This window comes from Photinus pyralis, unplaced genomic scaffold, assembly GCF_008802855.1.
Source record: "Photinus pyralis isolate 1611_PpyrPB1 unplaced genomic scaffold, Ppyr1.3 Ppyr1.4_LG1, whole genome shotgun sequence".
In the NCBI taxonomy this organism is placed as follows: domain Eukaryota; kingdom Metazoa; phylum Arthropoda; class Insecta; order Coleoptera; family Lampyridae; genus Photinus; species Photinus pyralis.
In genome coordinates this window covers 58,666,492-58,688,259 of record NW_022170249.1, presented here as the reverse complement: position 1 = coordinate 58,688,259, position 21,768 = coordinate 58,666,492, and the positions used below count along the sequence as shown (strand labels likewise).

At 35.4% G+C, this 21,768-nt stretch overlaps 2 protein-coding genes and 1 long non-coding RNA gene across 3 annotated transcripts; all 3 read left to right on the top strand.

The window, feature by feature from the left end:
* Positions 1–7,407: 7,407 nt before the first annotated feature.
* On the top strand, positions 7,408–9,583 carry LOC116164147. The gene is made up of 3 exons (XM_031478286.1): positions 7,408–7,788; positions 8,107–8,694; positions 8,750–9,583. The coding sequence occupies exons 1-3, from the start codon at positions 7,408–7,410 to the stop codon at positions 9,581–9,583; spliced, it is 1,803 nt and encodes a 600-aa protein (XP_031334146.1).
* Positions 9,584–11,799: 2,216 nt separating this feature from the next.
* On the top strand, positions 11,800–13,554 carry LOC116166912. The gene is made up of 3 exons (XM_031482119.1): positions 11,800–12,213; positions 12,927–13,091; positions 13,150–13,554. The coding sequence occupies exons 1-3, from the start codon at positions 11,952–11,954 to the stop codon at positions 13,497–13,499; spliced, it is 777 nt and encodes a 258-aa protein (XP_031337979.1). The 5' UTR covers positions 11,800–11,951; the 3' UTR covers positions 13,500–13,554.
* Positions 13,555–18,931: 5,377 nt separating this feature from the next.
* On the top strand, positions 18,932–19,697 carry LOC116170532. The gene is made up of 3 exons (XR_004145282.1): positions 18,932–19,222; positions 19,270–19,451; positions 19,534–19,697. It is a non-coding gene; the product is annotated as an uncharacterized LOC116170532 (long non-coding RNA).
* Positions 19,698–21,768: the final 2,071 nt, after the last annotated feature.

The following is a 21,768-nucleotide window of genomic DNA, read 5'->3' as shown; positions in this document are numbered from 1 at the left end:
TAAATAGATGCAACCTGTTGAGGTATACAAATCTGTATAATTCAATTTTCATAATTTACCATTTTTTGAAAAGCTGGGCCATGGTAGTCGTTTAATCCAAAACTGTAAACTGGTACAAATTACGTAAACAATCATTTCCAGATTACAGAATATCATTAGAAACTCACTTGCTTCGTTAAATCACCAAACACTTTGCACTGGGCACTTCGTGGAGCTGGTGCATAGCTATCGGTGACCACATTACAAGGAACCAGAAGGCTTGCTTATTCTAAATAGATACAACCTGTTAAGTTATACAAATCTGTATAATTCAATTTTCATAGTTTACCTTTTTTTTTAAGTTGGGCCATGGTAGTCGATTAATCCAAAACATTAAGCTGGTACAAACTACCCAAACATTCATTACCAGGCTACAGAATATCAATAGAAAGCTACTGATTCTAATGAATCGCCAGAAGCTTATTACTAGACCCCTCGTGAAACTGCTGAATGGTCATCGGCGACCACAGTACAAGGAACCAAAAGACTTGCTTATTCTAAATAGATGCAACCTATTGAGTTATACAACTCTGTATAATTCAATTTTCATAGTTTACCATTTTTTTAAAGTTGGGCCATGGTAGTCGTTTAATCCAAAACATTAAACTGGTACGAATTACGTAAACAATCATTTCCAGACTACCGAATATCATTGGTTACAATAAATCGCCAAAAACTTACCACCACCCTTCTCGTGAAACTGGTGGCTGGTTATCGGTGACCACATTATCGAAAACCAAAAGACTTGCAGTAAGTGTATAGGTTCAGGAACGCCAAAGAAGTTTTCCTCAGGAATTAGTATATTATATACCACGGGACGAAAGTGCTTATTTTAATCCTGAAGTTGACGGCAGCAAGCAACACTCCCAAAAATAGCCCCGTTGGAAATGAAATAGGCCCTTTTTGCGTGTTTTTAGATTTTCTACAGCACCTGAAGCATTTGGGGTGATAGGTACGTTTTAAAAGAGACGTGTACGTAGTAGAAACCGTAATTCAACGTAGTAGGTATTTAAGAAGTTTGAAAATTTTGCACAAAGGTGTAAATGTGCGAAGCTATCAACTGATTAATTAAAACGTGCGGACGACGAAAGGCATTTTTCATACGTGGGTTAATTTCTTGCCCCTGCCTATTGCGGTAACGCTTTTTTGCTGCGTTTTTAACAAAATTTACCAAGACTAAGTTAGTTATTGTGCATTAGGTCAATACATTTTTCAGTTTCTGCGACAAAACTAATGAATAAAGGAAGATTTTTCTCTACTAACTTAAATAAAGGGGGAGTATGACAAAAAGATCACAAAATCTAGTTCCTGTGCATTAAGTCAATATGTTTTGACGATATTTTTTATGTACGTCTCCATTTGTCGATAAACGTTTATGAGTAGAGTAAAATATAACATCGAAGTTGAATAACGTTTATTATAATTTGACGATTCCTCTACGAAATTTGGACAAAGTTGGACATCATCCCGAAGTGATTAAGAAAAAATCATTTCTTTCCTCACTAATACGGGGCCTACAAAGGAGACATAAACGGCTTTTACACTACTTCCCATAGTTGAGATCTCGTCCCTCACACGACGGACGTAATAATCCATTTTTCAAAAATGCGGTAAAAATTTAAAAACTTACGCTCTCTGAACACCAACAACAGTAGATATCCATCTTCTTCAAAGTTCAAAACTATTTCATATAGGTACAAGTACAACACATTACGTGGTCAAACAGCAGATTAAAAAAAAATTTAAAAAACACTACTATACTCATTAACCAAAAAACAAAATCCGTATTCCCGCCAAAGTATAAGAAAAGAGCACCAAACGTTTCAAGAAACAAACAAATAAACGTTCAGTTGAGAGGGCATTAGAACACTAATCAGTGTTTAATACCTTTCATTAATTCGGAGGGAACATATTTCAAATTATACAAAAGAATGCCAATTATCAAACATTTAAATCTCATTAAATTAGTCTGCTTTGTAACATAATAGATAGGGTAGATTTTTGTTTGTATTGAAATAATCCAACGGATGTCATTACCTTTCTATATAATATCTTTTTTGGATATCAAAGGATTTCTTAATTTACCTTTAATTGCTCAACATTATCTTAATTACATATTCATATTTTAGATAATATTGGCAGGCATTCATCTATCATTTTATTTGGAGGAATTTGTTGCCAGAAATAAAATTAAAGAAAATGAATTTTAAGATTTTTTGAGCGTTTAATTACAAAAGATAGCTTAATAACTTTTTACAATTTTTTTAAATTTGAGCCCACTGTACGGATTATCTTCGGAGTCGAATCTTTCGAGATTGAATATTCCAGGGTTGGAGACGAGTTTTTTTGGCGTAGGATTTCGATAAGGTTTAAGAGCGAAAAACAATGGTAGAAAAAACGGAGATAACAATAATTGCGTTGCAATCTATTTTTGCTTTCCAAAATTTGATGTTCAGTAAAGATTCAACAAGAGCTTTTTAAAAGGCATTTTTTTCTCGAATTTTATTAAGTCAATACGTTTTTCCACATTACCCATTTTGCTTTATTTAGCGGGGTCGTATAACACATAATCCAAAAAAAATGGATTTAACTTACTAAAACACAGTGAGTTCAGTCATTTTTCAGATCTTTTCGTGCTTGGTGTTTCTTATATGTGATTAGAGAAGGAATTAGATGATTTTAAATCAAAAATGCCGTCTCTATAGTTTGAACCAATATGGACAACCAAGGTAACTTTCTTCAAAAAGGAACTTTTTGTAAATTTTATTTATAAATATCGAACAACCTTTTAGGTTACATATAATAATCAGCAAATATCTTTTAGAGTTCTTATGATTGCTTTTAACCATAGAGATCATCCGTGTACTGGAAGATGGATAAGCAAGGTTGTTTGCTGACGATCTCTTTAAACTTGTTTATCAGATGTGATTGGAGGATGAATTAGATGATTTAAATCAAAAAGGCCGTCTCGATAGTTTGAACCTATATTGACAACCAAGGCCACTTCCTTCAAAAAAGCAACTTTTCGCAAATTTTATTATGAATTATCAAACAACCTGTTAGGTAACATATGATCCTCAGCAAACAATTTTAGAGTTCTTATGATTGATTTTATCCAAAGAGATAACATCCATGTACTGGAAGACGGATAAGCAAAGCTGTTTGCTTACGATCTCTTTGAACTTGTTGCTTATCAGATGTGATTCAAGGAGAGATGATTTCAATCAAAATGCCGTCTCAATAGTTTGAACCAATATGGACAACCAAGGCAACTTTCTTCAAACAGGAACTTTTTGCAAATTTTACTCTAAAACAATTCTCCTAAACGTAGTTCAAAACCGCAGAACTGGGTCCGGACGGACGGACGAAAGAAGAGATAACAGTTGCCCTTTTTAATATTTAAAAAATAAGGGATACCATTAATCATTGATGTGCAACTAGCTTTTTTCCAGAATATATGGGGTTTGTTAAATGGGAAAAATATTTTCAATGTGATAGTGTGCTTAACGCAATTTATAATTTGCCATCAGAATGGCGGAGGTAATTTTTCCTACGATGCGATGGTCAATTTTATTTTTTTAGTTATTCAAATACAGAATTATTTTCTAGTTAATACAAAAGTACTATGGCTACTAAAGTTATTTAGTTTTCAAAAGAGTGTTTTGGAAACGGATCACGGGCGTGAATTACCTACTTATAATATAACATATAAACCAATATGTGGAAAACCGGCTTGGAATGATTATTATTAATTAAGCTGTAAAAATGAATCTAATTAAATGATAATTAGTTAAATTTAGAACATATCACGCTTTATTTTATTTGAATAAATTATCCTGGTAAAAGAAAATCTTAGTAGGTGGTAATGACAATAATAAAAAGCAATCTTTATTGAAAAATTCCAAATTGCAAAATGACCATCGTGAGAAAAAGAAATTATATACCATTCTGCGGTGAAACTGAAGGTTACGTTAAAAATATCGTATTCAAGTTCCTATTAAAAGATATTTTAATAATTTTATCAAATTAATGCAGCGGCCCCAATAAATTGAACTAGGTAATGTATCTAAAATAAAGTAAATACACGGTTATTCATCGGGTGGGTATTTCTCGAAAACAGAAGCATGTATTTTAATCTCAAACTGAAAGTATGCTTAGTAAACTAAATAACGTCCAAAAGTGTTTTTAATATGTGGGTAAGTACAGGTAGGGGTCCCCTATTGTTAGAACCGCATTCCACTAAACAAAGGGTCTGCGCGGTCGGAAATCGACTGTACAGTTGACCTTCATATATAGGTGGTGCCACATCGCATATATGATTCTGCTCATATATAGGTGTCTGAACGTAGCTTTATCTCATTCAAAAGCCGGGTGCCGGTACGTCGATTTGTATTTGGGTGCGTCAACGTCGATTTACCAATATATATATATATATATATATATATATATATATATATATATATAGTGAATATAAAACCTACGTAATTATAACTATCCCATAAAATTAACTACATATAAAAAATTTTGGTTTATGGTAGCGAATCACGTAATATGTGATTCCATTGCCATGGAACTGCACCAGCATCAGAAACAAAATACTGTGCCAACAAATTCCTATTTTGTTGCACATTGACTGATGCAACATTAGCTCCAATACGGCCCACAGATTGCAGTTGGAATGGATCTTGGCGCCATATTCCTGGTGTAACATCACCATCTTTCTCCTGGTCTGCTAATCCAGTTGGGCAATATCGTTGCTTGTGCACCGGCAAGTCAGATTCTTCTGCTTGTAGATAATTGTGCAGTACCACAACTGCTTGCACAATTTTTGTACAAGTAGATATATCACCCACTATAGGCTTTCTAAGGATCCACCACCTTTGAACCAAAATTCCAAAGGTATTTTCGATTGTCCTTCTAGCTCTCGAAAGCCTATAATTAAAAATATTTTTTTCTTCTCCTAGTCTTTGCCCAGGATATGGACGCATTATACGTTTATGCAACGGGAAGGCTTGATCAGCCACCAGAAAATATGGCAGGACAATGTTCGAGTTCGGTAACACCTTTGCCTGTGGCAATCGATCTTCGAATTCATTGCTTAAAAAGGCCCTACCGAAGTTAGATTGTCTGAAAATGTAGCTGTCATGCAATGATCCTGGAGCCGCAATATCCACATATATAAATTTATAATACGAATCACAAGCCACCATCAATACCAAACTGAAAAAAAAGTTTAGTCATCAACATCTTAATATATGTATATTGAGTATATTTACCTAAAGCTTTTCTTATAAGAAAAATATTCCGAGCCAGAGTGATAAGGTGCTTGGATGGAAACATGCTTTCCATCCAAAGCACCTAAGCAATTCGGCATATTCCAACGCCTATAAAATCCTTTACTGACTTCAACCATTCTTTCAATAGTAGGCTCAGGAATGTATATGTCCTTCAGCACATCCCATAAAACAGTACAGATCTCCCTGATAATTACATGTGCTGTGGCCTTTCCTATGTAATAATTGCGTGAAATTTCTTTCATTGAGCACCCCTCTGCTAAATAGCTACAGACACAAAAGATGTGTGGTAAATTGCAGCTGCTTCTTTATCGAGATACTTACTGTAAAGTAAGGCATAAACGAAATGATGGGCACAATGCATTCTTCCTACTTGGATGCTTACGGACCTTAGGTTCTACTAGCATTAAGAGATGGTCAAACATAGCAGGGGTCATCCTCGTATAGGAAAAGAATTCTTTTTCGTCATTGGTTTTGATATACTTCACCATCGTCTCATACTGTCCGTGCAATTTCCGCAGTTTGTTAAACGGTCTAACACCATACCGACGAATTCTTGTTCGGTATCTCCTTTTGCGGGCAATTGCAACCAACATTAAACTTAAAACAACTATCATACGCAACCGTGACATATTTGGTTGTTGCACAAGTTACAAGTATGAACAAAACTTATTCTGTGCAAAAAGCGTGACATATTTGGTTGTTGCACAAGTTACAAGTATGAACAAAACTTATTCTGTGCAAAAAGCAAGGTTATGTTTTATTTATTTACTAAATTAAGTGTACCAACTCCTCGTTGATACCAACGTTCATACAACAAAGTTATAATTAAGTAACTTAAAATAGCTGCATAAACCGTCGTCAGATAAAATAAGTTAAATTAAATTAAAGTTAAGTTAACTAACGTTGCATAAACCCACCATAAGAAATTGTTTTAGTTTCATTAATAATTCGGATGTATAACGCTAAGAAATTGTTTGTACCTTAAGAAACATTACTTAGAATCGCCTGTGAGTTCGGCAGAATACGAAGTTACCTTAGGATAAATGTAACCGTAAACGGGTACTTACAAGTAATTCTTTCTCTCAGTGTACCAGTGATTCGCATCACTTAATTGTTGAATTTCGTTTGTTCGGTTTGCAACAAATATTTGTAAATTCGCGGGCTGCGATTGTATCCACGACAAAACAATCGTAGAATCGCACCAATAACAGATTCGTTTAAAAGTCGCGTTAAAGGAGTTAATTACCTTATGCATAAGATTTGCCAATAAAACTGCACCGCATAATTCGAGTCTCGGTATGGTGATCGTTTTCAGGGGGGCCACTCTGGATTTGGCACATAACAAATTGTATTTTACGTTTCCCTCATCGTCTTTTCTGCGGATGTACACGCAGCAGGCCTAAACACTCTGACGCGTCGCAGAAACCGTGTAGTTCTAATTCTACATAATTTTGAATAGAGACCTGCCTAGGTAATCGTATACGTTCTATAAAATTTAAACTGCATAAGACCCGTTTTCATTCGCTGTATATGTGTAAAGGTAGCGATTCGTCCCAATTTAATTTTTCTTGCCACAATCGCTGTAATATTATTTTTATTTTAATAGTAATCGGACCGATTAGACCTAGCGGATCAAAAATTTGTGCGGCAACTGACAATATTGTGCGTTTTGTTACTAGAATCTAGTGCCGTGTGTGTTAACTAGAAAGGGCGTATCTGCAATTTTAGCATAAATCGACTTCGACGTATGTACATGTTGGCAAACCAGTACCCTACTGTTTTGTTAAGACCGAAAGTCGTAATCTCCCACTGTATGATCGTACTGAGCTTAAAAAGAAAGGGCGTATCTACAAAATCGATTAGTGTGTTAATAAGAATAGACGTATCTCTTTGTATTAAGCTATTTGGACGTATCTACATAGTTTGTTAAACTAGACGGGCGTAACTGTATTGCTCTCGAACAGATACGCCTGTCTTTCTTAACATGCGCAGCTTTGCTATTTGAGGTTAAGTCATTCTAATTTTCGTGTAGCATTTAATTTGCGTTTCTAGTAAATGTGAGTGTTTTAAAATGAACCGGTGCCAGAAACTAGTATATTTAGCCCTTAATAAGCAACAAAGAAATAAAATAGATGAACTGAAGGTGACCAAATCAGAGCAGATTAAGCGTAATATTGAAGACCCCGATTTTACACCCAATTCTGATGACGAAAGCAGTATCAGTGGAAGTGATTCCGAAAAATTAGCTTCAGCGTCAACTAATAATGATACGGTTTGCTTGAAATCCAGCACTTCCCGTACTGATGCTAAGATCAATATCCTCAGCAACGTACAACTAGTTGGACCAGATCTAGTGGAACCTAGCACCAGCGAGCTGATTCCAAATTCTAATAGCGATGAACTTGTTGTGGGTCAAGTTATTGAAAAACTTTTGACCGATGTTGAAAAACTCGTAGACCTTTCACTTTGGACTAAAGATGGGAGACCCAGAAAACGCAGAAGATTTTCGAAATCTGTAGAAGAAAGAAAACGCTTGAATAAGAATCGAATTGCCGATGCGCATAAAATAATTAATAGTTGTGGAAATGATTGCGTTAAAAAATGCCAAAAAACATTTTCTTATTCTCATCGCACCTTAATTAATAATGAATTTTGGAATATGAACCACAACGAACAAAAAACTTTCATATTCCATAATGTTTCGCGATCACCTACCAAAAGAACAACAGTACATTCAGCAACTTCATCTCGACGCTTAAATACATTGCAGTATGCCTTCAAAAATGAAAGTGGTCGTAGGGTGGCAGTGTGTAAAACATTCTTTCTTACAACCCTTGGTTTAAAAAAATCTAACGATAAAATGGTGAGAACAGTGTTCGGCAACTTTAATGAAACTGTCATTACTCCTAAACGTGATGGCCGTGGCAAGAATCCAAAAAAGAAGTTTGATAGAGACGTAATCATTAAACATATTGAATCTTTTAACCCAACAATCGCGCATTATCGCCGTGAGCATGCTCCATTGCGTAAGTACTTGCCCAGTGACATAACAATTAAATCTATGTATGATGATTTTATTGAAAAACATCCATCTATAACTTTTTCTTATTATCTTTATCGAGAAGTCGTGGATAGTCTGAACATATCGTTCACTAAACTTGGACACGAAGAATGTTTCACGTGTGAAGTATTTATGCATCATTCAAAAGCGAGTGGACACAAAAAAGAAGATATTTCTGTAACTTGCAAAGACTGTGAAGCGTGGAACACTCACCATACGAACTATACAGCGGCAAGAATGCAATACCAAAAAGACTGCAAAGAAAACGATGTCGTCGTTACAGTTGACTTACAAAAGGTAGAGCTGTAAATTATTGCTTTTTGTGATTTTATTAAATCTTTCCCATTTCCAGGTTATCATGTTGCCGCGATGTGACACTTTTAAAGAAGTGATTTTTGTACCCCGACTTGTGGCGTACAACGAAAGTTTTATCTCAGCTGGACCGAAATCGAAACACTTTGCTGCAGTATGGCATGAAGCTATTCAAGGAAGAAATAAAGAAGACATAGTTAGCTCATTTTACAAATACTTTTTGCACATGCGAGACGCAAAACATGTAATACTATGGCTTGATAACTGCACCGCACAGAACAAGAATTGGTGTCTGTATAGTTTCTTTATATACATTGTTAACTGCGCCGAAGTTGCTGTACAAAAGTTGGAAGTCAAGTACTTCGAATCAGGCCATACTTTTATGGCAGCCGATTCGTTTCACCACGCAGTCGAGAACTCTTTGAGAAAAGCAGGAAAAGTCTACGATTTTAATGATTACGTCACAGCTGTTAAAAATGCATGTAAAGGAGTTTATGTTGAGGAAATGGATGAAAATTCATTTTTTCTGTGGGAGGATCACACATCTCAATACAAACTCAATAAGATAACACCACGACCATATTTAAACGAAATGTCTCATGTAGTTTTTCGAAGAGGCGATCGAACACTCTCATATTCACGTTTTTTTGAAGGAGAGTTCATAAATTTGAATTTTTTGAACCACAAATCCTTTAAAACAGGAATTTCTTTACCTCTACTAAAAGGAGAACCAAGAGGCATATCAAAAATAAGAAAGCAGACTATAATATCTAAACTTGGAGCAATATTTCCTAAAACGAGGTTGGTGTTTTGGGAAAATTTGCCAATCGAAAAAGAACATTCTTCCAAGAACCAAGATGTTGACACTGATTAAGCTTATTTTGTTAAAATGTTATTCTTATGTACTTAATATGCAAATTAATAACACCTGAATAAATTTTTTGAAACTCTTGGAAACAATTTATTTGGCGTAACTACAGAATTTGCTATAACATCTTTAAAGAGAATAGGCGTAAGTATCAAAAGCCATATTCAGGAATGATATATCTGGTACAACATTATAGGAACTGACAGTAGAATATATATGTGTATGATTGACATCATCAACTCCTGCGCAGTTTGAAATACTGCGATGGCATGGAGCCAAATCTTAATACCTCGTTTTCTCACTTTAGTGAAAAACGCAGATACGCCCCTTCTAATTAACAGGGCAGAGATCTTTACCAAAATGAGATAGTGAGTACCCGATCGTATCCGTTTCCGCATTCCACATTAATCCTAAGGTTTTCGTTGCTTTACTGTCTGAAATATAATAATTTCGCGCTTAAATTCAGTTTCGCTGAAAATTGATTTATGGTTGGACGCCCATTGTCTCAATTGAAAACCTGCACCCTCCATGATACACACATAAAAATCATTCATTATCACGTTACTAGCTTCGGGTAAAATGGGTAAGTTCTCTAGACCTAAGTAGTTGTTTTAAGCACCGCATCGCTAAAAAGGACGCTGGGGCGGTACCATAAGTGATCGTATTTAACTGGTAATGTTTTAGTGGTTTTGATGGGTCATCTCGCCAGACAATGCGTTGTAGATCCCGTTGATCGTCCACTACATTGATTTGACGGTACATTTTTTCGATATCTGCGGTAAAAATAACGTTGTGCTTTCGAAATCGAGTAATTATTGAAAAGAGGTCGTCTTGTATGTGCGGTCCTACGCATAATTTGTCGTTTAATGAGTAGCCTGACGTAGATTTGGAGGAAGCGTCGAATAATTTTGTGGTCGCGCTTGATTCCTTAAACACCCCATGGTGAGGTAGATAAACTATAGAACCGTTGTTCTCTTTAATTGGAGGTACTTCGGTCATGTGGTCCAGAGTTTCGTATTCTTTAATAAATTCTTTATAGGACTGCTTAAACTTGTCATCGTGTGCAAATCGCCTTTCCAATGATATAAATCTGCGCGCAGCGTTGTCTAATGAGTTTTTAAAAGTGAAGGATTCATCTCGCATGGGCAAGCGTACTTCGAAACGTCCCGTTGGGTTCCGTCTAAAATGTGCAATAAAATGATTCTCACAAAACAATTCGTTTTTAGTAAGATCGCGTTGATTTTAGCATCCCTCGATCTCCCAGAACCATTCTAATTGTTCCTGTACGCGTTGATCGATTGAATGCAATACGGTAGTTTCCGATTGCGCTTGAGCTACTGAACCCGCAAAAATCCACCCTAACCGCGTTTTCTGAAAGATTACATTATCGTGATTGCTGATTTTTATTTGGCCTATACATAAAAGATTCCAAAATATCCCAGCACCTAATAACGCATCGACCTTAGTCGATATATTAAATTCCGAGTCGGCAAGATCCACAATATTGGGAATTTTCATGTTACAAATGTCAATATTATTGGCCGCGACATTGCCAGTTATATCCCTTAATACTAAGAATGATAGTTCCTGATTATAGCTGTTATGCGTCGAGCCTATTTTCGTGGTAATTTGCGTTGTGAGTTTGGTTGACGAATTGCTGGTTCCCGCTACTCTTGGAATTTGTGTTTTGATTTGATTAATTAATTAAAAATTGGTGTTTGATTTCTGGGAATTTCCTCTGATTAATTTGATTCGCGGCTCGATTAATTTAATTCGCGTTCCAATTAATTTAATTCGCGGCCTTAAACTGCTCTCATTATGACATTTGACGCTTTTTTGACAATTTTGTGTGAAACGTCCCGCTGAATCTTTCGTACCATACTTCACGCTGTTTACACTAACCTAGCTTTTAACCTTGGAGTTTCTTTGTGTTTATACCGGTCCATGCGTTTAAAATTTTTATTAACCCTATTATAATCGTTTGTGTATCATTAAAATTAGTGTTTATTGTGTATATTAAGTAGTTTGTAGTATATTTAGTGCATAGTGAAAGTTAAAATGAACAAGGGGCAAAATACTAGATTACGTTTCAGACGAATTGGTTTTTTTTAAGAGAATTCATTAACGTAAATCCCACCGTTAATCCTGGTGGATGGGAAATAATACAGCAGCACGTGGCCATAACTACCGGAAAAAACTTTTTAATCAAAACTTTAAAAAAACATTTATTATTACTATTGGAGATATTTCTGAGGAACATAGAAGTAAACGAAGTTCGGTAAGTAGTATACTTTGTTACTTACTGAAAGCTAATGAAAAGTAGCTGTTAATAGTTAATAAGGATTACACGAGTTATTATTAAACAATTTTATTTATGCTTAGATCTGGAATTGAAGAACCACCATGTGAAAGAAATGCGTTGCTACATGAAATCAACAGTATCTGCGAAGAAAATAATTATAATTTAAGAGAAACCGGAAAGCGAACTCCATCGAAGGGAGCACAGTTAACGGAGTTAGCCAAAAAAATAAGAGATGAATGTGCAGCATCATTTAGTGCAGAAAACCAAGTTTTTCAATGTGGAGAGGATGTACTCGCTTCCAACGATCAACTGCCTTTCGTGGATCATAATTATGGTAATGATGTGTGATGGAATGTTGTATAGTCCCCGATCATTTATTGATTTATGAAATGGCTTTTAAAAATATTGAACACCTTTTTAAATATGTTTGTTACCTAAAGCCAGGTATTCATTGACATGCTTAATTGTAACACTGTTGGTTAACATAACTAAAATTCATTGATGTGGATTCATATGGAATTCCGCCCAAGATAGTACCTAGAGCGATCTGATACTTTTCGGTTTTTACCTGAAATACAAAGATATTTGCAGTTGGTGTTTGATGAGAACGTGGGTACCTATACGTTTATACTGAAAAGTGTTACATTAACCGTTGCGGTTACAGTGCGACTTACCATTTAATACCCGGCTTTAACTAACACTTAGAGCCGGTTTTACAATTACACTTTTACTCAGAATAAGATATTCTTGGAATAACTGTCATAGCAACATGTGTTCCATTGGTTGACACAATGGTAACCAACGCAACCGTCGACATTTATTCGAGGTATAGCTTATTCTCGGTATATACCTGCATTGTAGAATCGGCCCTTAATCTTAATGGTAATTATTGGGCGACAAAAAAAGAGCTAAGATCAAGTCGCTCTTGGTAGTTCAAGTTAAAAATGATTTCCCATGTTAATAAACAAAAATTTCAAGGATGAATCGATTCTTTTTTGATCGCATAGTACTTGTACACAGCTTACATCAAATTTGATTTTAATCTAGGAACTGTGGCCCAAACCATTACAATTGCGGGTGATGATTTACAAGAAATTGATGAAAATATTCCACCCAACAGTGAGGCAATGGAAAAACCACAATCACTACGAGGAACGGCACAGACTTCGAACCAGGAAACATCATCAGTTTCAAAAAATAAACAAATTATAGGTAAGTAACTGAAAAATGACCACCTGTATAACTTAAACCTGATTTATTTTAATTTAAGGACCTACTAGAAGAAGATTGAACAAAGCCCAACCTTTACGAAAAAATGCCTTGGGGTATCTCACAGAAAAAAACGAAAAGGAGTATATTTTAAAAACAAAAGAATTGGAATTGCAGCACCGAAAAATTGCTGTAGAGGAGCGCAAAGTGGCAGTGGAAGAAAGAAAGCTGGAGATCGAAGAACGAAAAATTCTATTGGAAAATAAAAGGCTGGACTTCGATCACCAGGAACGCATGGAAAGGCTGGAAATAGAAAAAAATAACTATAAAATAGAGTTAGAACAAAAAAAAATTACGAATCAATTACTTGTATCTCAACAAAATCTTATTGATAATCTCTTAAAGAAATAAAGCAAAAGTGTTTTAATTAATATTTTAATTTGGTATACCAAAGTACTCATTAAGAGTCGGTGGTACAGTTTGAAAATAAATCGCAGTTTGACTACCATACAAACATGTATGGCAGTTAGTAAGCAATACTGCTACTTTTACATAGCTGTGGAATCATGGGCACGCTACACTCCCCGAATGCTGCAGCAAAAAAAATAAGAAATTAATAACTAAAAAGAAGCTTGCACCAAAGGATGCCGAGGCAAGAACATTATATTTACTTAAACAGCAATATTTTGACCAGAAATTGACAAACTTAAAAAATGCAGATAGTAGAAAAGAGGAAGAACACCAGAAAAAAATTGAACTTCTCAATTTAGAAATATTACACAAAACTCAAAGAATAGAATAATTTACTTTTATGTTTACCTACTACTACTAATTTTTTACTTTGTTCTTTTTTTAATAAAACTTATAAATTAAAATTCTCATTTATAAAAAGTAAGCGAGCGTTTCTGTCAATAATGTTATCATGCTCATTTGGATTGGGCAATATCTGAACATTGTCCTCCACTACTGCGTCTAGTGGTTTTTCATCGATTGGTTCGTTCATTTCAACTGCCATGTTGTGGAGGACTGCTGTTGCAATAATGATTGACATTGCAGTATCCGAAGCGACCAAATGTGCCATTCTCAAAATCTCGTTTTAGTCTACTGTTGTTGAATATTGTCTGATCGTGGCAACTTCCAGGCCACCGAGCCACTATATTGCGAATTTTTAGAAATGCATCAGATACTGTTTGAACATTCAGTGAGAAGTAACCTTTACGATTACGAAACACCTCTGCGTCATCACCCCCTAAAAGAATTGCATTATTCTATCAAATAAAATTATTGCCTGGAGATAAGATTCGAATATGTGTGCAATCTATGGAACCACAGCATCTAGGGAATCGAGAAATTCTATAAAAATTCCGTGCAGTAGCTTCTAAGTCTTGTCGAGCCACTGGCATTTGTATAAATTCTTATTTTAAGGATGCAATGGCATGAGTGACAGTTTTAACTATCCTGCTAGCTGATGCTACGGAAATGCCCACAAAATCTCCCACCGATTGTAATATATTCCCTGTTGCATAGAATCTTAGTGTTAATAATAATTTCGTTTCTCCGTTAATGGCCCCTCCTCTGCAATTTGTACATTTACAATTACGAATGTACAATATGAATATTACATACCTATTAGATGGCGATTCTATTGCCTCTCTAATATAATTCAATAAATGACTGGCAACGGCTTTGCTTAATCTAAATCTAAAATGTGAAAGTTTATAGTAACTTTCATTCATAAAAAGTGAAGTAAACTTATATAGGTAAGCTTACAGATACAAATGACCGACCAAGTGATATATAAGTTTCCTAGAAACAATTAACGATAAGTTCACATCTGGCTATTTTATTTGATTTTTTGTATCATTGGTATTAAATTACTTGAAGCGCGATTTTAGGGGAAAATTTTACATAGGCGATAGCAACTTACGTAGAATGTTGAAAGAATGTGTTGGTGCGACGATCGTCGCACACGTAAGGGTAGTTTGTGCTCTGAGCTGTGCGTCGGGGGCCAAACTTTTCGGCAGCTGAAAAGAAAAATCAAATTTGGAGCCAATCAAAATTCAAAATGGTCCATTGCCATTGAAAATTATATTATATTATAATCATGATCGGTTGCAATGATATTTTTAAAGGAGGAAAGGCGGAAAAAATGTTACGAGAATTGAAGTGGCTGGTACGAATGCTTCATAAACGGCGTGCAAAAAAACCTCTGCAAAGTTTGTATTCAAGAATTCGAATAAAAAAAAATTAGGCTTATTGCTTTGCGCATTAGATGGCGTGTAAGGTGCCTGATAGGAATCAATTATAAATGACTGGCACCGATGGTATATACTTGCAATATTTTTTGACAAACTGCTCAAATTTGTCTAATTTATTAGTATATTGATAAGAAATAAGTTAACGGTTGGACTATAATTTTTCGTCGACAACATGTGACCAAGAAGTACAATAAGTTTCTATATTGCGAATTTTTAGAAAATCAGATACTGTTTGAACATTCGTATTCACATCTGTCATTAAGATTCGATTCTTTCTAGGGAATCGAGAAATTCTATAAGTTTCTAAGTCTTTCGAAATTTGTTAAATTCTTGCAATGGCATGAGTGACAGTTTTAACTATAGCTGATGCTACGGAAATGGGAAATTTTTACATGTACAATATGAATTATATATTGCCAACTTAAACGTTCATTGAGAATGTGAGGTTGCGTTTTCTAAACGTAACAGCGTGTGTTCTCTGTGCGTCTGTTAACTCGGCAGCTGGAACAAATTTGGAGCCAATCATTATTCAAAATGAAAAATTGCCATTGAAAATTATATTATATTATAATCATGATCGGTTGCAATGATATTTTTAAAGGAGGAAAGGCGGAAAAAATGTTACGAGAATTGAAGTGGCTGGTACGAATGCTTCATAAACGGCGTGCAAAAAAACCTTTTAGTCCAAGAGCCCAGTAGGAAAGTATACCTTGAACGCCCGGACGATTCTAATAATTTTCATAGGATTCGCCATAAAAAGTTGCATTAGAATCGACAACGGTGCCGGCGAAAATCCTGCCGAAAGCAGTTAAAAAAAAATTAAATTCGCCCCTTATTTTTGAAAAATATACTTTATTGTCCCGGATGTTCAGGAAGAGTACTAAAGAGTGCATATGGATGAGTTTTATCGGAAAAAGTCACGGTGCCGGGGCGCAACTTGCCGCAACCCTTGGCACCGCGACTACAAATGGGGTGGTAAATCGTACTAAACTACCTTTTTCTCCCGGACCAAAATGACCTATATGAAATATGTAGCTTGCGATTATACGAATATAAAAAACCAACGGTGCCGACTCTCAGGATGCCGGAAGTCCTGGGCACCGTCGACCGAATCCGAGCGCGCGCGAGCTTATTGACAGTGCGAAAATTGAAAAATTGCAAGAATTCACGTCACTTACCTATGCATTCGGTGAAAAAATGTAACACCGTGGATACCGCGAGATCAAATATATTCCACAAAATTTTCTCGACGAGAAAAGATTCTGAGAAACTCGTTAAGAAAATCAGAGGATTTGATTCGTGTACGATTCCGCCTTGTTTCAAATCATTAAAACAAAAGATTCTCCGAACGATTTTTGTTACTGCTATATGGAAAAATGCGGCAGAAAACGAAATGAGGCTGGGAAATGAAAGATATTTTAGAACCCTTTTGGTTCGAGGGCGATTCTACTTCTTTGAGCGTCGATTCTGATTCTGATTGAATTACAATAAAATGATTTCAAAAAAGCATTTGTGACACAAGAATCATTGCGAGTCAACTTCGATCATTTCTACCTTTTTTGGGTTGCTTTTAGGCATAAACACACAAGTCAAGTGTTTTACTTTTCAAAAAATTAATGTTTAAGAATTAAAAACGATTTTGCCGGTTCTTTTTTTGTTTTTTTTTTAACAAAAAAGTGGTTCAGCCTATAAAAGAATGATTCTCTAAGTGATCGAAATAACGGCATAAGTCTGTTTGTAATGATTCGAATCTGTCTCGTCAAAAGTTTGAGAAAATGGACATAAAATCGTTTTTCTCGCAGTCACAAAAGTGATCAGATACGAAAAGAAGGCTCTTGCGCGCCCCCGGATTTCTTATAATTTGTCTACTCTTAAGCTACATTTTTCATTAAGGACTTTTTGGTCCGGAAAAACAAGCTGGATTATTACAATTTACCGCCTCTTTTATTGGCGCAGTGCCAATAGGCTCGCGCGCGCCCGGATTCCATCGACGGTGCCGAGGACTTCCGGCATCCTGAGAGTCGGCACCGTTGGTTTTTTATATTCGTATAATCGCAAGCTACATATTTCATATAGGTAATTTTGGTCCGGAGAAAAAGGTAGTTTAGTACGATTTACCACCCCATTTGTAGTCGCGGTGCCAAGGGTTGCGGCAAGTTGCGCCCCGGCACCGTGACTTTTTTCGATAAAACTCATCCATATGCACCCTTCAGTACTCTTCCTGAACGTCCGGGATAATAAAGTACATTTTCCAAAAATAAGGGGCGAATTTAATTTTTTTTAAACTGCTTTCGGCAGGATTTTCGCCGGCACCGTTGTCAATTCTAATGGGCGCGAATTCAAGGTATACTTTTTTTTTTTACTGCTTTCGGCAGGATTTTCGCCGGCACCGTTGTCGATTCTAATGCAACTTTTTATGGCGAATCCTATGAAAATTATTAGAATCGTCCGGGCGTTCAAGGTATACTTTCCTACTGGGCTCTTGGACTATTTTTTTATTTGCACTTGGCCGCCGATTGTCAGGGCCAATGAAAGGCAACGACATTCAATTAAATTTATTTAAGCAGGGTATTGTCGACATGTGTGGTGATAATCCTGGCGAAATAAATTTAATTGATGTCAATGCACACTTTCGTGGCCTTTTAGGAGAACGAGTATACGAACGGTAGGTACACACTGCTTTTATTGATTAATTTATATAGGTTTCTTTTTGCAGAGATAATTTACATCCTAATTTGCTGAGGTTAAAAATTATTTATAATTTAATAAAGGCCAAATTCCATTAAAACGTGTAAGTTGTTTTATTTCTTTACATGGCATTAAAATCGTCGATGTGCCTTTGAAATTGACTAATATACACATTTGAAGCGTATTTGTTTAATAGATTCGGAGTACACAAAAAGAATTTAAAATTAATTCAATGGTAGGTATTATTAATATTTAGGTACTAGGACGGTACGTATAGTGGAAAACGATTCTTCGATTGTAATCTAGAAGACGTGTGTTCCAACTAGGGTTCGAACCCTTCGAGCGGGCGTTTCTTTTTAATTATTAGATCCCGACAAAGAGAGGGTAGTGAAAGATTGTAAAGAGAGAGAGAGAGGGAGAAACAGTCGCTTCTGTCGGCACTCGGCACTTACCAAGAGCTATTTTCGAATTATTTTTAAACAAAGTAATCCAAAAGATAGCGTATGTTGTATCTACATTATGTAAGAAAGGGTCACTTTACTTTTGTGTGTTTGATTTATAAATAAAACACCCCTTTATTTATGTTTGATTATAGCTTGAAGTGTGTCTAGATAGGTAAGTCAGTCTCTAGCCTATTTTTTATTTACTGTTAAATTTATTTTACGTGAAATCAGTGGAAGTTTGCGGTAAACAATTGTAACTTAGCATGTTTAGTAGGTTATATTTTAAATATATAGCATTACAAGAGATACTTTGTATATTACTTGATTTTGTAACCTTTTAGTAAAGTTGAAAATGTAAATCAGCAGATAATAGCTATCAAAAGTTTCAAAAACCGTTCTAGTGTGAATAATATTTAAATTTTTTGTAACTTTGTAGCAACCTATAACTTTTCAATGGTAACTTGCAGGATAGTTGGGATTGTCAGCTTTACAAATGAAATTTAAATGAGCAGATTCGCTATTTACAGCCAAGTTGCAGAACATTTGCTGCAATTTTGCTTTGCTTAGTGGGTATGTACCTCCCGTTAAGAAGGGAGACTCTAGGGATAACAAAGCAGGCGTAGCCCGCGGAAAACTCGTAGACAAATTTCGAAATAAGCCACATTTTTACGTGAAGCCGGGGTGTTGCCCACGAAAACTCAGAAAAATGAAAAAGAAAATATAGAACCGACAAATTCAAATTTAGGTAACATATATTTCTGTTGTTTATCTATTTATTTCTGTAATTTATAGATGAGACAGTGCAGAACAGCCTTCTATGGCTCGAACATAATAGACATCCTTTGGAGGAGGTGTACAAAAATTGGGACATAACATTTACTTATCGATGACAACAGACTCTAACAAAAGGAATTAACAGCAAGGAATTTTTGACGCGATATCCTATTTTAAAACTGCCACTATGTTGTACGCTAGTAAGTATTATTTGCACAGTTGATTTTGCAATGTTCCGAATTTATTTTTATCAATAAATATTTAATGATGTATTTTATTTAGATGGACGGAGATTTTGAGAGAATTTACCCTAATGTGCAGGATATTTTCAAATTGGAATACCGTTATAACCAACATAATAAAATTAATAAGGAACCTTGTAACGACAGACAGTGACAGGATTTTAATAGAGCTTTTGGAATCACAAAATTCAAGCGAAAATCTTAACAAAGGTGTTATGGACAAAACCCCACCATCCTATTTATAATGCTAATAGAGGGTAGTTCTTGACACAGTTCTAGAGAACATGTGTGACAAGTGTCCGTTCACGACACACATGTTGTAAATATGTGTACATTGTGTAATCCATTATAGTGTAATAAATAAAATATTGTAACGTTATTTATAAATTCGGGTTCGATTTATATCAATATTTATTAAACAAAATTAAAACACTATAAAATCCGTACAATTTATATCGATTATTTATATCACTCACACTTCGCAATTTATATTTCCACGCTCGATGTTTACGTACTCGTTCGGTAGTAGACTGCCGCGATGTTCGGTCCGCAACCATTTATACACGCAAGCAATGTAAGTCCAGTACATTCTCGAATAGTCCTACAGAATCCCACAATCGCGCGCGTAGAAAATTCCAGAGCGCCAAAGGCGACGTCATGTCTGGAGCATTTCCGTTACAATATTATAAAACTACAGCCCACTAATTTAGAAGAGCAGAACCGCAACATTTGGTCATTCGATCTACCGGATTAAGAAAGGAAGCATTTACGTATTTACGTGTTACATTAGACGGGGACGCCGAAAATTTACCTACGTGTAGAGCGATTCGAGTTAAGGGCATCGCAGTCAGTCAATCAATTATTGTTTTGGAGGCCTGTCACTGCACGCAGTACAAGACAACTTTACTGGTCGACTACATTCCAGAAAGTGAGTTCCCATTTATTTTATACTACTTCCTTTCAAATTACCATCTGTTGGCAATATTATCCATTAAACAAAAATGGATCCTAAACAGTTGAAATTGTTAAAAGACAAAAGACACCAATCAAAACTGTATTTGAGTAGAATAGAAACCTTTAGTGTAGAAAGTCAAAATGTGGAAATTACGGATCTTGTTTACGAACAATTTTTAGCGCGTAAAGATGTTAGAAACTCATTTTGAAAAGTACATAAAGCTTATTAAATTTCCTAAAACTTTACTTATTATCAATTTAAGCCTGTTTCTAACAGTTTAAGAAATATTCGCTGTCAAAGATCTCTTTTTTTGTAAAACGTTATTTTACACCATGTATTTCGACAAACTTTGTCTTGTAACACCTAAGGTATAGTGTTTATGGCTTAACAATCCTAAATAAAAGTTATAGAGCATTAAAAAAAACGTGTATTATTGTTATTTTAGATACCTAATGATGCAGGTAGGTAGTTTAATGCATATGTGGCAGGTTGCAGGTTCTGGGTAGGATTTGTGCTAGTCACAGCAAATTTGTTTATACTCCTTTTAATCAGGAGACAGTATAAAACAGTCACTGAACATAAACTTTACCACGACTCCATCATCAGTGTCAAACAAGATCATTTTCTCGCATCAATTGAATCAAATAAATCTCGCATGATTTCCATTCTAGCATCTTAAAATCACACGCTTTGTGCGGTTTTTCAAACTTCACATGCTTACTTCAATTTATGACTTCCGTGTTCTTTATGTTTTCGCTTGTCACCCTAATTTTTAAGTTATATGATACGTGACTAGGCAAAGGAGCCGCTTGCATGCGGTCCTTTGCGCTAATATTGCAGCCCATATGGTTGCAATAAATGTTCTTAGTTTTAGGGTGTTAATTAGTCCAATTTTAAGTTCTCAAGCAGTCACATTTCGTCTACAATCGAAGTAGGTCGACTCAAAACAGTAGTGCTCAATTTGTATTAAAGGGTGTTGTAAATAATGTATATATTTGTGAATTAAATAGTACCTGTAAGGTTCTGTGTAAATGAATATATACAACAAAAGTTTTAGCTCGCGAACCAGCTACCAGAGCTATCGATTCCAAGTTCCTATCGGAACTTTTCATTTATCCAAAATAAATGCTATTAATTGAAAATAGGTTAGCTGCGTCGGCTTACAGGAAGATCAATGCAAACAATTTAATGGAAATAGGAGATCGGGAACCTAGCACTTTATATAGTAGCACTGTATTAAGGAAAGCAAAATATGAACATCGGAAACAAAAACGGCTTGCCGACTACGAACTGCAGGCTGCATACAAACTGAAGTATCGA